Source organism: Malus sylvestris, chromosome 12, assembly GCF_916048215.2.
Source record: "Malus sylvestris chromosome 12, drMalSylv7.2, whole genome shotgun sequence".
In the NCBI taxonomy this organism is placed as follows: Eukaryota; Viridiplantae; Streptophyta; class Magnoliopsida; order Rosales; family Rosaceae; genus Malus; species Malus sylvestris.
In genome coordinates, this window is record NC_062271.1 from 20,939,258 (window position 1) to 20,961,721 (window position 22,464).

General features: G+C 36.5%; 2 protein-coding genes across 4 annotated transcripts; one reads left to right on the forward strand and one right to left on the reverse strand.

Moving 5' to 3' along the window:
* Positions 1-771: 771 nt before the first annotated feature.
* Positions 772-2,307, forward strand: LOC126592243 (exopolygalacturonase-like). The gene is made up of 3 exons (XM_050257965.1): positions 772-814; positions 989-1,398; positions 1,501-2,307. The coding sequence occupies exons 1-3, from the start codon at positions 811-813 to the stop codon at positions 2,305-2,307; spliced, it is 1,221 nt and encodes a 406-aa protein (XP_050113922.1). The 5' UTR covers positions 772-810.
* Positions 2,308-3,335: 1,028 nt separating this feature from the next.
* Positions 3,336-16,029, reverse strand: LOC126592896 (E3 ubiquitin-protein ligase PRT6-like). 3 transcript variants are annotated; one of them, XR_007612821.1, is made up of 15 exons: positions 15,550-16,028; positions 14,116-15,222; positions 11,234-12,474; positions 9,112-11,097; positions 8,450-8,501; positions 7,721-8,348; positions 7,010-7,218; positions 6,377-6,912; positions 6,174-6,278; positions 5,986-6,052; positions 5,784-5,861; positions 4,717-4,785; positions 4,200-4,287; positions 3,977-4,094; positions 3,336-3,835 (listed from the first exon to the last, which is right to left on the reverse strand). XR_007612821.1 is itself a non-coding variant. In XM_050258699.1 (14 exons), the coding sequence occupies exons 1-13, from the start codon at positions 15,607-15,609 to the stop codon at positions 4,213-4,215; spliced, it is 6,213 nt and encodes a 2,070-aa protein (XP_050114656.1). In that variant the 5' UTR covers positions 15,610-16,029; the 3' UTR covers positions 3,977-4,095; positions 4,191-4,212. The 3 variants fall into 3 exon arrangements, 1 of the variants encoding a protein (XP_050114656.1); XR_007612822.1 differs by lacking the exon at positions 4,200-4,287 and having other exon boundaries at positions 15,550-16,029; XM_050258699.1 differs by lacking the exon at positions 3,336-3,835 and having other exon boundaries at positions 3,977-4,095; positions 4,191-4,287; positions 15,550-16,029.
* Positions 16,030-22,464: the final 6,435 nt, after the last annotated feature.

Genomic DNA, 22,464 nt, shown 5'->3' on the forward strand with positions numbered 1-22,464 from the left:
CTATGAAACTAGATGTTTCTTTAAAAAAAAAAAACACACATTTGGGCTTAATTCTTAACAGACTTCACCACAAGGGTTTAAATCTGAATTTTTTACCACATGGACTATCCTCTGAGTACCATATCACCACGAGGATCATTTATCCAATTAGGCCTAACTTTTTTCTTTTGCAAAAAATAAGAAAGCTAACTTTTTATATCTCATATAAAATAAAATTTTATTTTATTTCAGTGTAATTGGGTATTATCCAACTTCTTTAGGTTTTTGGCATGAATTTACACATTGTAAGGAAAGCCCCCATTACTTAATGTCGTTTTCTTCACAGGGATATGAAGCATATCCCACTTAACCCCATTTTTATCGGGGGATGAAGCACTTAATTAACTTTTTAGCAGAAAATTTTCTTGTTCGAGCCTCAACACAATCAAAACACTTTTCTTAAAGGTTGAAAATAATAAGCAAGATAAAAACTCCCTAAAAAAGCACTTTTTTGCAAGAGAAGAAATAAGCACTTTTAGGACTTCTTACCCATTTGTCCATATTTTCTTATTCTAGACCGTATATTTTTATTGTATTTATATTATTTTGTTTCTTACCCTAAACTTCCATTTAAGTCATAGCATTCTCGATTCAAAAGAAAATTCAACTCCTATAAATACATGCAGTTTTCCTTCTCTCAAATTACTACCTTGAAAGAACTCAACAGTCCATCCAAAGTTACAAAGAATTGTTGACAACAGTTCAGATAGCATGCAAAGCAGCTCTATTTCGCATTCTCAAGCAACCTCAAGCTCCTGTCGCTCTAACTTAATGGGTACGTCTGCATGACCTTTCGTTTCCAAATTCGATATGAAAGTTATATACTTGTTCCCAATTTTTTGTTTTCCGGTACAAACTCTATCTTTGTTCAAGTTATTATACGAAAATTTGATACGGAACTTTATGGAATTGAAACTGATTGTTTTAGTTTGAATTTTTTTTAATGCAGTTGGCTATTGGGCTTTTGTGTTCTTATTCTTAGCATCTATTGCTAATGCGAAAGCCGAAGTCTTTTATGTGACAAATTCAACATATGGAGGAAACCCTAGCGGCGATATTACGCTTGCTTTGGCTGACGCTTGGAGAGATGCCTGTTCATCGCCATGGCCAGCCAAAGTTGTTATTCCAGAAGGGGAATACTACTTAAGAGGAGCAATTTTACATGGTCCATGCAAATCTCCCATTGAGGTTCAAGTTCAAGGGTATTTGCGTGCTCCACAAGAAAGCAGCCAACTCCTTCAACAGAATACTTGGGTTGGCTTTCAATACGTTGACAGGCTCACCTTATTTGGTGGTGGAACTTTTGATGGCCAAAGTAATTGCCACAAATATAAAAGTTGCCAGTCCAACAGAGTATTTGTAAGGACATTGTAATCAATCCTTGCTTTTGTTTAATTTAGTCGATTTTTATCGTTTATTTAATTATATGTTGCTAATACTTGTTTTGTTTTCGTAATGCAGAATTTGAGGTTTGATTTTGTCACAAATTCAGTGATCGAGGGCATAACTTCACTAGACAGCAAAAATTTCCACATCAATGTTTTTGCATGTCGCAATGTTACATTCCAATATGTTACTATCACCGCACCTGAAGACAGCGTCAACACAGATGGAATTCACATCGGGAGATCGTTTGGGGTCACCATTGATCACACAATAATTGGAACAGGTGACGACTGCATTTCTCTTGGTGACGGTAGCCAGAACATTGTCGTGACCGACGTTACTTGTGGACCAGGGCATGGCATAAGCATCGGGAGCCTAGGAAAGTATCCAGACGAAGAGCCCGTGGTTGGAGTCAGAGTGAAGAACTGCACACTCACTAACACACAAAATGGTGTGAGAATCAAAACATGGCCGGGTTCTCCAACATTTACAACTGCCTCGCATATTCACTTTCAAGAGATTACCATGGTAAATGTTAGTAACCCTATTTCTATAGACCAAGAGTACTGCCCTTACACTTATTGTGGAAAAGATGATCCATCCAAAGTCAAGATAAGCGACATCAGTTTCACCAACATCAAGGGCTCATCTGCAACCCCAGTTGCAGTCAAGCTTATGTGCAGTAGAAAAATACCGTGTGATGGAGTCGGGTTGACTGACGTGGACCTCACGTACATCGGAAGCAAAGGCCCTCTCACCTCTCAATGTGCTTATGTCAAGCCCTACATTAGTCGCGTGGCGAATGCTCTTGCTTGTGCTACCTGGTCATATTCTAATAGTCTAAGAAGTGGAAGAAATCTCACTAATCTTCTCACTAGATAATTTGCTGCTTCTCTGGTTTTGTTTTGATGGTATATCATGTAAGAGGTAGAAAATAGGTAGTATTGGGCTTAGTGAATGTGTCTTTTGCTTTTGATTTAGGGTTACATTGGTTCCCGACCTAGGTTTATGGGTCTGGGGCGGAATCTATGATTGTGGCCCTTTGAACGCACTATAATTTCATCAGTAAATAAAAAAAAAGTTTTATCAACACGGTTGCATTTTTTTTAGCTTAGTATTCATTCAAAATGGATTAGCTAAAATGAGCATGATTCCCTTTGAATCCTGGGGATTTGATCCGTGATGCTTTATTTGAAGATTATACTATTTAATCATCAATAAAATGTTAATGAGTTAGTCGTACCATGAACACACTTCTTTTTTGGTGCAGTTTTTGCTCACCGACTTTTTGAAATTTGTGTCTATTTACTACACCGATCTCGAAATTTAAACTCATTCAACAATGATAAATAAGGTGATGAGCATCACCATTACTTAGTGGTGAGGAAAAATTGGTTTGAGCCAAATCAAACTAAAAAGTCTAGGAAGGCGAATAAAAATCTTGATCGATCTTCCAATTGGAACATACGATCAAACTCAACATGGTAAAAGGTGCTTTTATTAATTTAATTGGGTTTAAGGAATTTCTGTTGTGATAATAATTTCCAAAACAAAATAATGGTTTAAAAGATTATAAAAAACATTTAAGCTTAATTAGTTAAGTTTCAACGCATCACATCTCAAAACACAGCGAAACTCAGATCTTGATCAAGCACCTGGAGCCGAGCATGAACAGCATCTGAAAATTTGATGGCAATTCATTTTCCGACCATGAAGAAAGAAGCAATTCTTTTTGGGAACTTTAACGAAAAGCACTCGGTACTGTTCACTTTAACGAAAAACCACATTTTTACACTAAAAAATCAATCCTGGTACTATTCACTTTACCCTTTATTTTATCCTTATCATTAAAACTCAAAGTTTTCAAGCCATTTTCATTAGTTTTCCTTTCTTTTTATCGTAAAAGGACGTACCGTGTACATATTAGCCTAAACTCGAAGCCAATTCTTTTTATTTTCAAACTTTAGCGCTATGGAAACCTTTAAGGGAAATCAAAGGAAATGCCTTTCAACAACTGGAAGTCTCTATTAACAGTACACAAGTCACACTCTCCATCTTCCCCCTCCCTCCCTCCCTCCCCCTCAGCTCTCTGGAGATAAAAAGAATGCTTTTTAACAAATTAAATAACAGAGAGCGAGAGAACGAGCGGGGGCACCTTTCCTCAAATCCTACGCAAAGCATGCAAATGCCGCTACCCATAAATCAGTGGCTCATGACTGATGGTATAACTTTTATGTACAACCGTTTGATGGACAACTCCCTGTGAAGATAGTTTGCAGCCAGCCTTCAGCTTTCAGCATCATATCGAACTGTACATGCATAAAACAACGGATGGAACAACCTGCCGCCGACAAACTGGTCTTCCCTTGGGACCAAATTTTCAACCTGCTGAGAGGAATACCCCAAGCATCTGCCGGTGTAGGTAACAAGATATTTAGTAACAGTACGATTTAACAAGCAAACTAAAAGCAACGGTGATGATAAAGAGAACAAAGAGTGTTCCGTATTTTTCGGAATTGGAATAATTATAGGATCACCAGTAGCCACTAACCTCAATGTGCAGTTAACTGAACCATTGATCCAAGGTCCAGATTTATTGTCAGAAGTGGATATTCTCTGCTGCTATCAAGAATCCTTTGCCATCAATCTGCGTCAAACATATATACCACCTGAGATGCCAAAAGAGAACATTCAGCATCGTGAATAAAATCGGACTAACACGGAACTTGGTAACATGATGAACTACCATCCATGAAGTTCATGATTGTCTTTACCTAAAAATCCAAACTAAACCATGAAGAAAGAACCAATTGTAGTTTGTCCAAGGACCTTGGAGCTTCGATCAAGGCCATGAGAAGCAACCTTCCATGCAAAACATAAACCATTTACCATAAAACAGATCCAAAACAAGAAATAGTTTCAATTTGAAGTTTGGAACGTATAAATTAAGGATTCTTCAAAATGAACTTGCAGATAAAGCTCAACACATGCCCTTCACTTGAGAAATTTCAACACAAGGTTTAGTTACGAATCATGGATGGTGGGGGTAGGCAAGGGGCTCCAAGTGGATGGTGGGGGTGAGGCAAAGGGCTCGAAGTGGAGGGTAGAAGGGAGCGTGAGAGAGGGGGCCAAACTCTTTTTTTTTTCAGATTTATTTCTTAAATGAGTAATGAGGGTACAATGGGAATAACGAGATTACCATAAACTGTTGAGTGACAATGGGTTTCTTCAACATTTACTACATTAAAGAAAACATTATGCAAAATTAAGAACGCGGCAAAAGATTCTCACCAAGTAAGTTAAAGCTGCATAGCGTTCCTCGTTCAAGTACAGTGGCTTTCCTCTGTGCATTTCAACATCCTGCAATAACAAAATTTACAATATGATACACAGAAAGCATAAACCCCTAGAAATCAATGAATGCACTAAAAGCACAAATTAGAACAGGAGTGTCCACAAGTACTACTTCCAACATCTTCGTCTTCCATTTTACATTTTCTTTTTGAGGGTTTTGGGCTGATGGAAGAATAAAACTGCAAAGCGACCTTTGCATTTTATTCAGAAAAACCGCATGCAATAAAAGGGGGAAATTTCTTTTTTCTTTTTTATTTTTTTTTATTTGACTTGGGGGTTGGAGATTTGAGTTAAGCCACACAATAGGCTAGCCATAATTAGGTATTTCCCTTGGGAGTTGAACCTGAGACCTACTTACAAGTGCAAAGGAATACCATTAAACAGCAGTTCAAGTGGCAGAAAAGGGGAAATATCTAAACTGCCTGAAAGGAGCTCCATGAAATGCAGTATCAAACATTCTTTTGCTTCATTCTATAGATGTAAAGCTCCAAACTGAAAGAGGAGATATGCAACTATAGTGGGTGGATGGCATAATGAGAACATCCTCTAAAAACCGATGCCCCATTCCTCCTCTTGCCAAAGCAATAAAAATAAAAGGCATTTCACAAGTAAGCCCTTGAAACCATAAAGATGAATGACTTGCTAAAAAGTCCTATAATGCAAAATATCTCTAAGGACCCTAGGCTCAAACCTGTATGACTTCCAGGATCAGAGCAGCTAATTTGTCTACCCTTCTGGAAATGTTCACTAACATTGCTTTCCCCACAAGGTTTTCCAGAAATTATCATGAAAAAGCACTATGCTTTTGAGAAATACAAATAAGTCTCGAAAAAAATATTAACCATCATTTTCTTCTTAATTGCTTCAAATTGAGAAAATCAAGTGGAGTAAGATGGATAGACAAGGGTTCACTAGAATATGGTATGATTATTTTGTCATTTCAAATTGTTTACAAGGGAAGATGATGAAAGAAATAGAGGAATACAATAGCAGAAACCAATTACCTCTTCTCCAAAAGCATCCAAGTAGGGCGATGGCCAAGGAGCTTGCCGTGCAGATCTCTGCAGCAGAATTGTTGTCCTCTGGATTTACAGCAAAAAAAATTAATCATCTCCGCCAACAAGAATAGACATACAAACAAAATTAAAAGATCTGAAAGACAGGATTCCAAACATAATTATTAAAAAAAGGAACCACAATGCATACCCTGATCAACAGAAATACACCAGTACCAGAACCACAGGACACTGCATGAGTTTGGCATCCACTTTCCCTAAGATAAAACATCAAATTTAGCAATGATGGAGCAATGGGGCATAAACATTCTCTATTGATGGATGCACCTAAATGGATAATTTATCTGATAATAACGACATATATTAGTGAATACATACCTGCAACATGACTTCCAGCTTGGAGAACATAATCTCCCACAAAGCAAGCACAATGCAGGGTCATCAAGGATATTTTTGCAATCAGGACAACGCTGTTTTATGTACCTGCAAAAACATAACCTTTCTGAGTAAATTTTAATTCTCGAGAGATCCTTTTAAAAGACAAGAACTCCAGTAACAAACCAAGAAGCAATTCAACTAACCTCTGCAATAGGTCCTGGTAAACTTGGGGAAGACGCATCAATTGGAAGGGAACTGCAGGGATACAGTGCATGCTTCCTTGAAATCTTTGGACTTCAAACTCCTTCCGAAAATGATGGAACCATTTCTGAGCTATTGAACGTACCACATTATCCTTAAAGATAACATCCAGAGAAGGAATCTTTAACATGCTTTCTATTTCTTGAACATCATTTAGCTCCACTAGTGCGACATAAGTGGTGTCCATCATGTCACCAATGGCATGAGATCTATCCAAGACATTATACCTTTCATGGAATGGTACTCGGGAACAGGAGTTCAGTAGCTTCAACAGCAATGCACACCTCCGCAAATAAGGGAAACTCAGGCTACGAACTATGTTCTTGATATTAGGAGAAGAGCCAATATAATTTGAAACGAAAAATTGCTGAGTGGCTCCAGATTCTTCCATAAGTTTAGAGAGGTCAGTAACCAGGCAATCATCAATACCTAATCCACTAATGTCACATTGATTTTTCCCACAATATGTCATTATGCCCTGCATTCACCATAATGAATTAGGCCACTAGATGTTTTTAATGCTACTTAAGAATTATGATAAAAAAAAGAAAGAAGAAGAGGTGCCGCTAACATACCTGAACTACAGAGACAACATAAAATAAGTGCACTAGGGACAACAATGAATCTTCACATGATAAAAATCGGTATGGAAGACAAAAAAGAACCCACATCAATGATGAAAAAGGATCGCGAGCAAGGACAGGATCAGAAGCTCGACTCCAGAACTGAATATCAGGATACGATACTGCTAGATCAGCATATTCCAAGATACGCAGCATAGCACCTGTGAAACATAGCATTGATGAGGATTTAACCGAATAAAGTAAAATGCTTCAAATTTTGGCAAGCATAACACCTAAAATTTTGCACATGTGAAACTTGAATTCAACCAGCCGCAGCATTCTCCATTATACGAATGAATAGTGCTACTTATCCCAGATTTCTCTCAACTTTTTTTTTTTTCCCAATCAGACATGATATATACACCACATCATTGCATTAAGAAATGCAGCAATGTTTTAGAATCCAATGTGAGAATGCCATGTAAAAGGTTGGGCTCAACAGAGTGTTGATCACCTAAAAAATCACTTTAATAAATTCATCCTTTGAAAGAAAAAACAAGGATGGAAAATAACTCTTAAATCCAACTGTCGTCTTACTGTAGGGATGTTAATTGTAATTCTGAATGGCATCTGATTAGTGATTCAGAAAGCAAGAAACAAATATTCACAGAGTCACCAGAAACATATGAAATAAATGGCTTTTACTGGTAGCAATAAGAATACCTTGTCCACATGTTTCATTGCGAACGTCTATGGAAACTCCAAATAGAATAGATTCTGTAAAGCTTTGAATTCCTATAAATCTCTGAAGGACATGAAGAGAATTCTTTCTTCTGCTTTGGACTATTTTCAGCAACAAGGACAAAATAAATCTACTTGATTCAAGTTCCTTATACAACGCATTAAGGCCAAAGCTTGGTGTTGCATATTTCCCATCAGAACGTGCAGCAATTTCTGTTGATAGTAGAGAGTACTTAATTGTGTCCCACATAAGCATTGGGTGGTTAACCCTGGCAGATCCTGATATCTTATCCTGTTTAGTTGGAAAATACATCTTACTGAGCAATCGAAAAATTGGTTCAAGGTCTGAGGTCGTTCTTCCACATCTCTGAAGGGGGAAACCTTTAAGACTTCCAACCTTCCCAGATGCCTCTGCTGCAGATCGCAAGAGAGCCAACCCTTGTTGAAGCTGAAGAGAATTAATTTCGTCAACTGATTTGACCGATGGACCAGTAGCATGCGATGAATTAACACCTGAATGCACAGGCTCCTTGGTGACCTGGAGAAACCCTGGCAATGCGGGCAAGACAGAATTTGCAAGTCGACGGCATACAGGGCAGAGAAACTCCCCCTATGGGAAAATGAACAAACATGCACAAGGTTAGTAATAGAATCCTCATCCATTCACTACAGGCGAAAGTTGGAAAAAAAAAATGCAGGGAAACCTTGTACCTTATCCGGATCTGCAATATGTCCCCCTTCAAAAACAACTCTTCTGAGATACCTGCATGGACAAAAAAGATGGGACAAGTTAGGCCATTGTCAATAAAATATCAATAACCTTCCAGAGCAACGCGTATGATATATCTTACTATTTTTCTTTAGTTGTTGCAATGCATCATAACTATAAAAGCAGGAAATTCATTTTTTAGCAACCATCGATTTGGAAAACCACACCATACCCCCTTGTAGAACAAATAAAGAAACCAAAAAAATAAATAAAAACTGAATAAAAAATCATCAAGGCAAGATTAAAGGTTCACACAGGTCTTCCTAAAGAACAAGACAACTCCACTTGCAAGGTTAAAAGCAAGGCCAAAGAGATTAAGAGAAATGTATTCTGAAACCGTCTTTTCCAAAGTTTCTGCTACTGGATTGCCCTTCCAAGTTCATTGCATAAGGTGTAACTACTCTCACTAGCAATCAATAAAACAACAGAGAAGGCACTCCCTCTTAACAAATATTTTAATAGTGTTTGCATTTGAAAAAATACAACTTCCACTATTCATGCAAATAATTAAAAAAAAAATTCCATAATTAAGATTAAGAAGTGATCAAGAATTCCTAACCAAAATTACCAAGGATTGAAGATTTCTCTTAATGAGAGGATTTACCTTTCCTTCAACGAAGATAAATAACGATCAAGGCATCCCTGATGCACAGCATGTCCACAGGAAGAAAGATAAATTCCATCACAATCTGTCAGGCCAAATCCGTCACGCGCTGAAAGACGAGAAGAATCTACTGGCACCCTTTCATTAGGAGCACTTTCAGAAGATGAAGGAATCTCTGTTGTTTCTCTAGAAAGAGCAGCTATATATGTTCCAAGTAACATAAATTCAGCATGCTTAGTTTCTTCTTGATCCCCTTCAGGAGTTGAAAATCCCTTATCCTTTAAAGGATTAGAATGAAGTATCTTATCACGCATTTCCTTTTGGATGGAGATGTACATATCGTCTTCCATTGTCTCAAATGTAAATAAAGTCTTCACCATATCATCATTTGATTCACGTGGCACTGGGATATTCCTTAATTCATGGAACCGGCCCTTGAGAAAATTTATAAGAGCGGCAACATCCCTAGGTTGTCCATGATAGGCAAATTTGGTGATTGCATTCTGAACCAACTGTCTGCAAGAATAAGATGGCACCTGTTCTGGTCCTGAACCACTTGATAAAGTGCTTGATCCAGATTGATCACTCACCTTGTTTGTGGTAATAGAGATGTGCTTCTTGTCTGTCCAAGGTGGTTGCTCCCATGACTGGGAACCTCTTTCTATGAAACTTAAGAGTCTAGATTTCTGAAGTAAAACCAAGTAGGATATGGGATTTCTGGAACTGGGATCATGACAAAGAGAGCAAACAACTTGTTCAGATTCTTCCAAGTCATCTTCAATATTGAGTTTACAAACCTCTTGCTCAGATTTTGAACCCTCATCCACAGTGGAATTAACACTGGCCATAAACTTAGACTGTTCGGCTCTCATTTTTTCCAATATGGCAGCCTGTCTCTCTCTAGCTTTTGCCTTGCGCTTCTCAGAGTAAGAAATTGAACCTGAGGTCTTAGCATCACCATTTAAAGAAGATTGTGATACGTGACCAATCACTTCAGGTGCAAGTTGTTGTAATATGGTCATACATCCGGAATCAATCTCTACAAACTTCTTTAATAAGCTTCCAATTAAAGAAGAGAGGTCGCAACTGCCAGCTTCCAAACAATTGTTGACATTCTCTTTCTTATACATCCTCATCGAGATAACAAGAAGTGACAGTAAGCTTTGTTGACCAGCACCAAAGTATCGCCCTTCAGTAATTTCTTCCCCAGCAAAAGCTAGCATTGGAATTGCATCTCCATCATAACAAGACTTATCACCAGCTTCCTTATGTTGAGAACAAATGTCTAATGCTAATGAGAGTAAGTGCAATGCAGTTAAGAGAACACTATCAGGAGCTCGTGAATCATTTGATTTATCAGAAAAAACAGCATAAAACAGCACAGCACGGATAATTTGAAGCACTGATTTACAAGTAGCTATTCTAGCTACCCCTTTGAAAGGAGAATAAATCTTAGTCCATCTGGGTAGCTGAGTGGTCAATGCACAAACACCACGAAAACGCAAGTATCTTTCTTCTGCAGCTTGCAGATCCCTTGAGTTCCAACGAGAGTAGTACAAATCCAGTTCTTTCCAAAATGTCCATTGTAGCGAATAAGTCCCCTGATTAAAGCCAGAGGGATTGGAGTACACGGCAATGGATTCCAAAATTCCATGTAGCTGATCAGACTTGGAGAGATCACGAGGAAGAGATTTCACCAATTGACTATGAGTGCCATCTGCAATGGCTAATTTATGAACCAACTCTCTTTTCAAACTTTCAGCTTTAGTTAGACCACAAAATCGCCTTTCTTTGATTATTTGTATAATAAGAGTGAGCATTTCTTGCACTAGAATAGTTTCATATTCACTAGAGCGCTCAAGGTTCAAAGAAAGGTAGCTGGACAGGCCAAAGCGTTCTATAATTCTGTTAACATAAGGATCAGCTGGAGCTAAGGCAGCACAGCACTGAAGCAGAAACAGATCAAGCTCCAAACCCTGTTCAGACCTGCAAAATTAACCATATGATAAAGAGACAATCCTGAAAATAAAAGGGGAAAAAAGAGTGAAAAGAAAATCAATCATTACAAGAGATACATTTTCCCCCTAAAATGCATGCCACAGATAAAGCATAAATCACTTACCAGCGAACTGAACGATACCACTCACAAGGTAACAGGGCGGCATCCCCATTTTTCCGCCACATTCCAGCATGAACCTCAGCACAAAATACTCTGATCCGAAGGGGATGCTCCATAACAAAGGCAGAAAATCCATATGGGTGGCAGCCTCCCAGAATATTTCCAAAGAAGTCAGTGAAAATAGCTGATGATGAATTTGCAGAAGTAACGCTAGCCAGATCTGGCACTTCACCGAAACATCTTCTTAATGCTTTCTGTAAAAGCAAGGAAAGTAAACGGTGTAAAGGAATGTGAACAGATATATCCTGTGAACTAACATCATATGTTATGTCTGGCCAATCAGACAAATTCAGAACGCGTTGAGCATCCAAGTCCATGGCACCATCTACTTCCATAGCACTATCATCAAATCCTGCAGGATTGCAGACATTAACTGAATCAATTTCGTCAGTAACCATCAATTTACTCTCCTGCCCTGCACTTTTGCCATTTTGGGTGTCAATACTCATATTGCAATCACTATGTCCATGTGATGAATGCTGCTTGCCATGATCTTCACTTGAACTGCCAAGTCTACCAAAAATATATTTTCCTTTCCTGATCTTGGATAATGTTCTCTTCAATGCTGAAAAATTGCTAACAGAGAAATTGCTAGTACTTGGAGAAGAGGCATCAAGAAGAGTCCTGGAGGTATTATCAACTCCCAGCCAATTCTTAATTGCCCTCAAGCACTCATATGTTAGCCACATCACAGAAGGTGGAATCAACAAATCAGAAAGAGCATCCGATTTATCTTCAGAAACCTTCGACTCGCACGCAAATGAACTACTACTCCCCACTGCACTGCATGCAGAACTTTCCTGGGACAGCCATCCTACTTCTGAATGCCTTAGGCTATCCATGTCATCCATATCCTGCTTATATGTTCTGAAAAGAGAGTCTTCATCCATCTTGTCAATAGCCACAGAAAATGCCCCATCCACCAATAAAGAATGAATGTTGGCAATTGAATGACCTAGAACAAATGGCAGATGCATATTCTCATTTTCTTCTTCAATGTGTAAGCCTGTTTCTCTTTTCTGCGGGTTCATCCCTTGCATGAAAGCCAAGAGTCGTGTCCAAGTTCTTGAAATATCTTGCTGGTCACGTGTTACGTATTTGGGCACTGTAGCATGGCTCATAACAAATCGAATATCTTCAATCACACGAAACGTGATCTCATACAACTTTGACAACTGGGTAACCTATAAGGGTAACCAACAATTTTACTACATGAGACCAAAACAAATGAAAAAGTAGGAACTTTTATAAAGCAAAAGAAAACGCATCAGGTACTCAATCACAATGAACTAGAAAAACAAAAAAAGGAAAAACAAACAGAAAAAAAAAAACAAACAGAAAGAACTCCACAACTGGAGCATAAAAAGTACCATAGTTAGAACACCATATAAGCACGACATGACTTTAGATTAAAACATAACTACACAATCTATAAGTTGGGTTATCAATTCCATAATGAAGGTGGCAAGGACAAGGAAGCAATGTGCAGAGGAGTAACGATCATTTCGCAACCTATAGAGATATATTATATTATTATATAAATAAAAGGAGATCAGTGAAACATTCAAAATACCAACAATTGTCCACCCCTAGTTAGATTTTCAAGAGAAAACAATTTAATTGGTGGTAAATTAGTTATCACATTTGGAAGTAAATAAAAAATTCAGTAAAAACCAATATTTTAAAAGGCTTGCCTCAGAGCTCGCCTAGGCGCCCTCTAAGGCTGGGCTTGAGGGTTGCCGCCTCTGTTTTGAGGGAGTGGGCGTAAGGCTTCGCCAGAGCCGCCTAGGCGGCGGAAGGCACGCCTCAGGCCTTTTTTTTTTTTAAACTCTCATACACAAATTTTGGGTAGGGTTTTAACTGCCTCATACCTCTTCCTTGCACTATTGTCTCTCTGACTTTTTTTCTGATTTTTATTTTTAATATAATGGATGTGTGTGTTGTCTGCGTGCATTGTTATATGTGTGCTCATTGTGCTTTTCATCCTCAATTTTATATACATATATATATATATATAATATAATATATGTCTATATATGTGTGTATATATATTTATAATATATGTATGTGCTCAGGATGATTATTGGTTAATAATCTTTTTTTTTTAATATAATATATATGTAAGCTCAGTGTATATATTAAAAAATTTAGGTACCTGTGAGGCTTCGCCTCATGCCTCACGCCTAGGCCAGGCTATCCCTTGGACGCCTCGCCCATGCTTTTAATACACTGGTAAAAACTCTAAAAATTGAAGAATCCCACGTATTCCTGATTAGTTATCTTTGAAATTTTCTTTTAGACCATCTCCAACCCTTGGGCTAAAAGCCAAATTTTTTAGCCCGGAAAATTTAGCTTTTAGCCCAGAAACATCTTTTCTGCTCCAACCCTTCTACTCTAAAATTTTAGCCCGGAATTATTAAAGAATGAAATTAGCCTAAATTTTTTTCTTAAATCAATTTTTTTAAAAAAAATAAATATGTAGATTATTGTAAATTAATTTTATGAACATTTTAATCTAAAAAAATTTAAATTCCGATAAACATTTCGCATTTAGCCCGGGGGGAATTTGGGGGGGGAATTTGGCCCAACTTTAGCATTCCCCTTTTAGCCCAATATTTTAGCTTGGGTTGGGGGGTGTTTGGGGGGAATTTTGGGCTAAATATTTGGCATTTAGCCCAGGGTTGGAGTAGGTCTTAAATAACCAATTGTAAATTCACCTTTTCAAATTAAAAAAAAAATACAAAAATCCAATTGGCACACATGTGGGCATGTGCCACGGGGTTAGGACAGCACTTAAAGAAAGAAACAAAAAATCAATGCATTACCTGTAAACGACCGTCATCCCCAGCACAGGAAATGAAAATATCTTCCAAGCATCCCATCAGCATAGACAGTAGGTTCATTTCTTTAACAAGACGAGGTGTTAAAGTTGGCACCGTGAAGATTTGTACAGAGAATACAGAGAGCAGTGGATACTTTTTCGAAGAATAGTCACTTAATTTCTTTATGGCTTCACTTACAACGGCTGGGTAATAACTCAGAAATACTTTGGCAAACTCAAATTTGAAAACTGGTTCTCCCAGCAGTTTCAGTAGCAACTCATGCAGCCTTTTCGTAACAGTGTCATTCAAAAACCTCTCTGCTCTCACAAGAATCCCCAATAGATCCCCTGATGCTAAAACCGTCTTGGATACAGAACTTAGCAGACTCTCACTGTACTTACAGAATTCTAGAAGCATCTCAACCACGACAAAAGTTAACTCATTTGCAACCTTTCTATGCCCTCCAACTTGGTCACTTGCTCTAACATTTTCCCGCCAGATAGTTTCACCAAGAACCAGCTTGGTTTTCCATATATCAAACAGGCAATCAAGAACAGGCCCTACGATGTTTGCAATCTCCTTCGGGAGAGGTTGTATCTGTTCCACACCTTTATGCTTTGAACAAAAGCCTTCGCGCTTCCATGCTGTAACATCACCACAATCACAACAACCACCACCAGTATAAATAACTGAATAATCATGATCCTTGTGGTTCCCATTCTGAAAACACGGAACACAAATTGCACAGGTTGGATCATTTTCACAAGTTCGGCATCTGTATGCAATATCGTTCTGTCCCCAAACAGCTCCGCAAAAACCACGCTGCCCAACACCCATTTTGGAGAGACTCCTCAGGGCTGCCTCAGGTTCGCCCTCAAACATCAACCACTGCAACCACGACACGTTTTCACGGAATCTATTTTTCCTGCTTACACCTTGTTTCTTAGCCCCTGGTTTAGCTTCAATTAAAACTTCTGCCACTTCCTCATCAGCAGGTAGAACAGCGGAAACCAGTTCCGGTATCCGGTGCTTGTTTTTCTTAACATAAGCAACCAACCCTCGTTGATATTCACCAAGAAATTCGTTTGGCACTCCCAATTGAGCAAGCCTCTGGCATGAATAAAGCAAAAACATAAATGTGAACCTTTCTTATGTGTAAAATTACGATACAAAAAGACAGCCAAAAAAGCACATATACTTTAAAAGGTAGTTTTTTTTCCCAGAAATTTCACTCAATTACTCTACAAGTTTTATGGTATTAGCTCTGGAAAATGATCAATAATTCCCAAAAAAAAAAAATCAATAAAATTAAAAAGGAACAAACTTTCAACTACACATGAACAGTTAATTGTATCCCAAATACCGTATAATTCAACAAACTAACTGCTGAAAAAAGACAGAAAAAGAAAAGGATAATCAGAAGCAGAAAACTCATACCCGCACGATTCGATCACGATGCTTGATGTGGATGGATTCAGGAGGCAAATCGACTTCCATGGTATCAGAACTCCAGCACCGAGCAAGCCAATCCACGCAGCACAAACAACGCGTAATCCCAGAGCTTTCACTCCCCAGGATTACTTGACAACCACAATAATTTAGAGCAGTAAAGCCTAATAATTCTTCCTAATTCGACAGCCTAATCGAATTCCCCAAGCCCTAATACACCATCCGAGAGTCGAATATATACAAATAATTGTACTCAACCAACTCTCTCTCTCTCCCTTGGCGGCTTATGCAGAAGGACGCGAAGAATCTATCCGGAGAGAGAGACAGAAGATTTGAGAATATAATGGAGTGTGATTGAATATTTGTGACAGATTGCGTGTAAAACTATCAATTTTGTTCTTCACAGTTAATTTTTCGATGTTGTTTGGCTGGATTTTTTATTTTATTTATTATTTTAATTATTTATCTCCTCTGCAGCGGTGGTTGTAGTTTTTCACAGATTCATGTGATTAGTTTTAATTTTCACATATTTATAACTTGTGGATGCATGGGCTGTGGAGTTGCAAGCCACCCCAACTTGAGGGAATGGAGAGGCCATGGAGTTGGGTGGATAACACTAACAGGCCAGCCCAACTTCGTCATCAGGTTGTGTGGGGCGGAATAGTATTCGGAAGATAATTCCTGTAGTAGAAAAAATTAAGATTTTTTTTTGAGCAAACGATATTATTTATACTAATTTTAGATTTTAAATCAACCTTAACTTCAACCTTTTGGTCAAATAATGAGTTTTAAATCAAAACTTATTCTAGGGTAAATTTAGGTCAGGATTCTTCTTAGCTTGGTGGCAGCAAACCCACCATATTTGTGTATTTTTTTTTGTTTTGTATTTATAAATTCATTGAATCCAACGGTTAAGATTTAATATAATCAAATCCAATAGTTAAAAAAAAAAATTTAACGATCCAACTTTACATCTAATGGCTACAATAATTAAAAAATAATAATTCATTCATGTGTTTCATATTCTTTATAGTGTTTTGCGAGTTTTATGGTATCGGTTCAGTGATTTTTCAATATTTATAAGAATCTAAATATTTTAAGGTTAAAATTTTCGTAAAATTAAATGAAATAATAGTCTACATAATTTTTATTTTAAAAAAGTTACTTTAAGAAAAAAGTATCCTAAGGGTTGGTTTGGTATTGCTATGCTTTTTTTTTAAAACTGATTCTGTTGTGCTGTGAAAATTAATAGTTGTAAAAAAAAAAGCAGTAGAGTGTTTGGTAACTTTTTTTTTTTGTAAAAGCGTTTTTAACAAAAAAAAAAAATTGTTTAAGTGTTTGATAAATTTTTATATAAAACTGATGTGACGATGTTAAATGACGAAAAATGGTATGATGTTAGATGCTATACTTTTTTATTCATAATGTAACTCTTTCTAGAAGCATCCAATTTTCTCTCTGCCCTCTCTGCCCCTTTCCACATCTTCCAGACCCTTCTCCACACCTCCAACCATCCCCCACCGTAACACCCTTGAGACCAAGATGATCTCCCCAAATTTGATAATTTATTTTCTAAATTTGGCCGGGCTTGATTCTGTAATTGCAGCAAAAGCATATGCATATTTGGTGATAATAAGGTTTGGAGTGTGAGGGTTCAGCGACTCAGAGTTGACGAAGCTCAAAAATTCGAGAAGGTGTGAGGGTTCAGTGACACCAAGGGCTATGGCTTCATCACCCCCTAAGACGGAAGCGAGTATTCACCAGTTATCGATCAGAACCGACGGCTTCCACATCATTGCTGAAGGCGAGTCCATGGCAGTAGTTTTGAATTTGGCAGTGGTTGTGGATTCGAGAAAAAATACAGGAGGTGGGCTGCGGCTATAGTGGGTTGCGTTTTTTAAGGGTGAAAATTATTGACCAGTGGGTTCGGAAAGGTGGTCATGGTGTTAGTAGGGGTAGGTGTGGTGGGTGGGGTGGTCGGGGTTGGTGGGTGGGTGGGTGGTGTTTAGCACAGAGAAATGGAGGACATTACAGAGATGGAGGACAAAGATGCCTTTTAGTAAATTTCATTAAAACTTCACTGTAGCTCCGCATGCTTCATTTTGAAGCAGTTTTCTGTGGTTTTTGAAAGTAGGGTCAGAGCAGCTTCTTGATTTCTACTTTTTATCACCGCACTTCAAGAAAAAGCTGCTTTATTTTTCCGTTACCAAACTTTTGAAGGATCCAAATTTTTTAAAAAAAACTACTTTTTAATTAAGCACCGCAATGCCAAACTGGGGCTAAATTCATTCTTTGGTAAATTCGGGCTAAGAATTTAACCCATACGAGTTTTTATTTTTTATTTTTAAGGGGAACAACTAGTGACAAGTCATGGTTATCCACCCCTTCTAGAAGTGATTTGAGCAAAAAAAAAATTGTTTCTGGTTAAAACTTAATTTTTCTAGGTCAAAAATTTTAAGTTTTAATGCAATAGTTGGAGATGGTCTAAAAAATAAAGGGGATACTTTGGATGCGGTCCCTAATTCTTGACATTCTTTGACTAAAACCTTAATGGTATTCAAAGTTTGATCAAAGTCCCTTGACTTTGTACACCTCATTATATTACAATTAATATTAATATTTTTATAGTTTTGACATTAATTGTTTGATATTTTATGAGATTTATAACCCTATAAATTTAAAATTCCTCATTATAATACTATTAAAAACGGTTACAATAAAAAAATTCAAAAATTTTGATTGAATAAATGGATAAAAACTATGTAAAAATCAAGAAATAATAAATAGCAAAAGAATGTATCCATAGTGTTAAAAAAATTGGTACATTTTACCAAAAAATTGGTACATTTCACATATAACAAAGTGGTAAATTAATAAAGAAGAATGGGTACATTATAAATAAATTAGGGTGCATATAAAAGATTAAAAAATTATGAATCTTCCTCTCATTTATGACATTTACATTTAGCACATATAAATTTTAGATCTTTAAAATACATGCGCACACTTGGTTTTATTGCTTGCAATGATGATTATAATGATAAATGTGAAACATGTATTCAAGCAAAAATGACTAAGAAATCTTTTCCAACTACTGAAAGAAAGACTAAGAAACCTTTTCCAACTACCGAAAGAAATACAAATTTATTAGACTTAATACATTCTGACATATGTGAATTTAATGGTGTTTTAACAAGAGGAGGTAAAATATATTTTATCACATTTATAGATGATTGTTCTAAGTTTACTTATGTTTATTTATTGTCTAATAAAGATGAAGCTTTTGAGTGTTTTAAGCACTATAAGCTGAAGTTGAAAACCAAAAGGGAAGGAAAATTAAATGCCTTCGTAGTGATGGAGGTGGTGAATATTTTTCACATGAATTTGATATTTTTTGTGAGGAGCATGGTGTTGTACATCAAAAAACTGCACCCTATACACCACAACAAAATGGTTTGGCAGAAAGAAAAAATAGGACACTCACTGAAATGATTAATTCTATGATGATTAATGCTAATACTCCAAAATATTTATGGGGTGAAGCATTGTTTACTGCATGCTATATACACAATAGAATTACATCTATGAAGACACATGTGTTACATTATGAAATTTGGAAAGGAAGAAAACCAAATTTGTCATATTTGAGAGTATGGAGTTGTGTAGCTTTTTATAAGGCACTCGATCCTAAAAGATTCAAATTTGGTCCAAGAGGAATTAAAAGCATATTTGTAAGTTATGCAGAAAATTCAAAGGCATATAGGTTGCTTAATTTAGACTCGAACACAATAGTTGAGTCTAGAGATGTCGAATTTATAGAAAATAAATTCTATAATGACTACTCAGTGTCTGGAAAAGAGAATGATCAAACACATTTCTCTAATCCGTCTACTAGTCAATCTCAATGTGAGAAAAGAAAACAGTCTAAAACTGTTAATGAACCAAGGAAAAGCCAAAGGGTAAGAAAAGAAAACACTCTAGGCCCTGATTTTATTTCATCTCAATCTATTGTATTTTCAGTTGAAGGAAATAGAACAAAGGTTCTTAAGAAAATACCCATATTGTTGAATGTTGAGGATGATCCTAAAAGTCTAACCGAAGCATTGACTTCAAGAGATGCAGCCTTTTGGAAAGAGGCTATAGATGATGAATTTGAATCATTAATATCTAATCAGACATGGGTTTTAGTAGACTTGCCCCAAGGATCGAAAGCAATAGGTTGTAAGTGGGTATTTAGAAGAAAATACAATACAAACGGGTCTATTCAGACATTTAAAGCCAGGCTAGTTGCCAAATGTTTTAAGCAAAAAAAGGGAATAGACTATTCCGATACATATGCACCAGTAGCTAGGCTCACATCAATTAGAATATTGTTTGCATTGGCATCTTTATATAATTTGCATGTGCATCAAATGGATGTGAAAACGGCATTTTTAAATGGTGATTTAGATGAAGAAGTCTATATGAAACAACCAGAAGGGTTTGTTCTCCCTGGGAATGAAAAGAAGGTTTGTAAATTAGTAAAGTCATTATATGGATTGAAGCAAGCACCAAAACAATGGCATGAAAGTTTGATTTTGTCATTTTATCATATGAATTTAGACATAACAGTGCTGATAAATGCATATACTCTAAATTCACAAATGATTATGGTGTTGTTATATGTTTATATGTCGACGACTTGCTAATTTTTGGTACAAACATGAAAGGTGTATCTGAAACTAAAGAGTATCTAAATTCAAAATTCAAGATGAAGGACTTGAATGAAGTAGATACTATCTTGGGAATTAAAGTAAAGAAGCATAGTGGGGGTTACGCTTTGTGTCAGTCACATTATATAGAAAAATTGCTTCTTAAGTTTAAGCATCTACAAAGAAAAGAAGCAAATACCCCTTATGACCCTAGTGAGATTGTGCTTAATAATTCTGGTAGGTCCGTTGCACAGCTTAAGTATGCTAGTGTAATCGGAAGTTTAATGTATGCCATGCATTGTACCAGGCCAGATATCGCATTTGCAGTAAGTAAACTTTCTAAATACACTAGTCATCCAGGTACTGCTCATTAGAAAGCAATAAATAGAATTTTTGGTTATTTTAAAAGAACTATTAACCTGAGTTTAACTTACTCTGAGTTTCCAGCAGTACTTGAAGGATATTCAGATGCAAGTTGGATAACAAGTGCTAATGATAATAAGTCTACATCAGGGTGGATTTTTACAATTGCCGGAGGAGCAATTTCTTGGGCTTCGAATAAGCAAACATGTATAGCACATTCAACTATGGAATCTGAATTTATAGCATTAGCAGCAACAGGTAAAGAAGCGGAATGGATTAGAAATTTGTTATTGGAAATAGAGTTGTGGCCACAACCAATGCCATCCATTTCTTTATATTGTGATAGTGAGGCTACTTTGTCTATAGCATACAATAAGGTATACAATGGAAAGTCTAGACATATTAGCTTCAGACATGAATATGTCAAACAATTAATAACTGATGGAGTTATTAATATTGTTTATGTTAAATCAAGTAATAACTTGGCAGATCCGTTAACGAAAGCACTTTCAAGAGCTTTGGTAGTTAGTACATCTAGTGGAATGGGGCTAAAACCCTTTACTGAAAATTAGCCACCAATAATGGTAACCCAACTTTCTCTAGAACATCACTAGTTTAAAAGTTTAATGGGTAATAACAAGTTATTGTTAAGTGGTTGTGAAAGCACTGAAAATTATTATATAGCTCATTTCAAGATGATCAGTGCACTGCTACGTTTAGAATGATGAGTTTTATCTCTTAATGAGGTTATTTGTAGTTATGTCTATAGTAGCAGGGACATGGGAAGGAACCTCACCTATATGAACATAAGAAGTGGTGCCGCTTCTACCAAGAATTGGGTTTTCTCTTATAAATGTTCATGAAACTAAGATGAAGCACAAGGCCATAATAGTGCTTAATTAGTTCAAAAAATTCTTTAAAGAAATAAGACATAATCATGTGTGTAGTGATTCCGGTTTTAACATAAGAATATGTGGTTTAAACTTAGGTCACTATCGCATTCGTTATAACTTTGAATTACTTACACTAATTAAAGGTTTAATTCGAAAGACACCTTTATTGTATGCATGATTATATCGGTATGTTTGTGATAATTATAAAGAGAGAGTTGTAATATCATTTTCTATATATTTTTAAAATAGGGAAGGATTGTTGAATATTTAAAAAAATAATATATATATATATATATGAGGCTGTTTGACGGAAAGTTGGGTCATTGACCCAACAATTATATCTTTTCAAATTAGCATTGCAACCTTTTTGCTAATACCCAACGGTTGCTGCATGTTTTACAACATATATGACATTTGGGTAATTGGTGTTTGTATTAGATATGTCCATTGGACATAATGCTGCAATGTGTTGTATCCTATGGTGAAAAGACATACTCAAATCAAATGATGCGTCTAAAGGGTGTAATTCTCTCTATATATAGTGGTGACATTAGTAGAAAAGAATCATTCAGAAATTTGTTGTCTACATAATTTATTTGCTCTCTTTTCTCTCTACATCACATTCAATTTCTTTTTAGTTATTATAAGGGAATATAATTCAGTTTTGCTAATCGAATATTCCATACTTTGTTGTATCCTGGAAGTGATTTGCCAATAACCCTTTAGAAAACTCATTCGAGTGGGGGTAAATAACACTTTAAGGAAACGATTCAAGTCATACCTCAAAATCATTATTCGGATTATTCTCCATAATTCTACATTTACTCAAACAATATAAACATGAGGAGCGTTGATTATCTTTTTTTTTTGTTCGTTTGTAGTTTTTCATTTTTATTTTAGACAAGAGGGTTTAAGGAGGAAGGATGTTGGATGAGATGTAAAAGAAATATGAAAGA

Coding starts and splice junctions, on each gene's coding strand:
- LOC126592243 (XM_050257965.1), top strand. Junction 1,399..1,500: donor GCCAGTCCAACAGAGTATTT/GTAAGGACATTG, acceptor TTCGTAATGCAG/AATTTGAGGTTTGATTTTGT.
- LOC126592896 (XM_050258699.1), bottom strand. CDS start 15,609: ATGGAAGTCGATTTGCCTCCTGAATCCATCCACATCAAGCATCGTGAT. Junction 15,223..15,549: donor ATCGTGATCGAATCGTGCGG/GTATGAGTTTTC, acceptor TATTCATGCCAG/AGGCTTGCTCAATTGGGAGT. Junction 6,279..6,376: donor TACCAGGACCTATTGCAGAG/GTTAGTTGAATT, acceptor ATGTTTTTGCAG/GTACATAAAACAGCGTTGTC.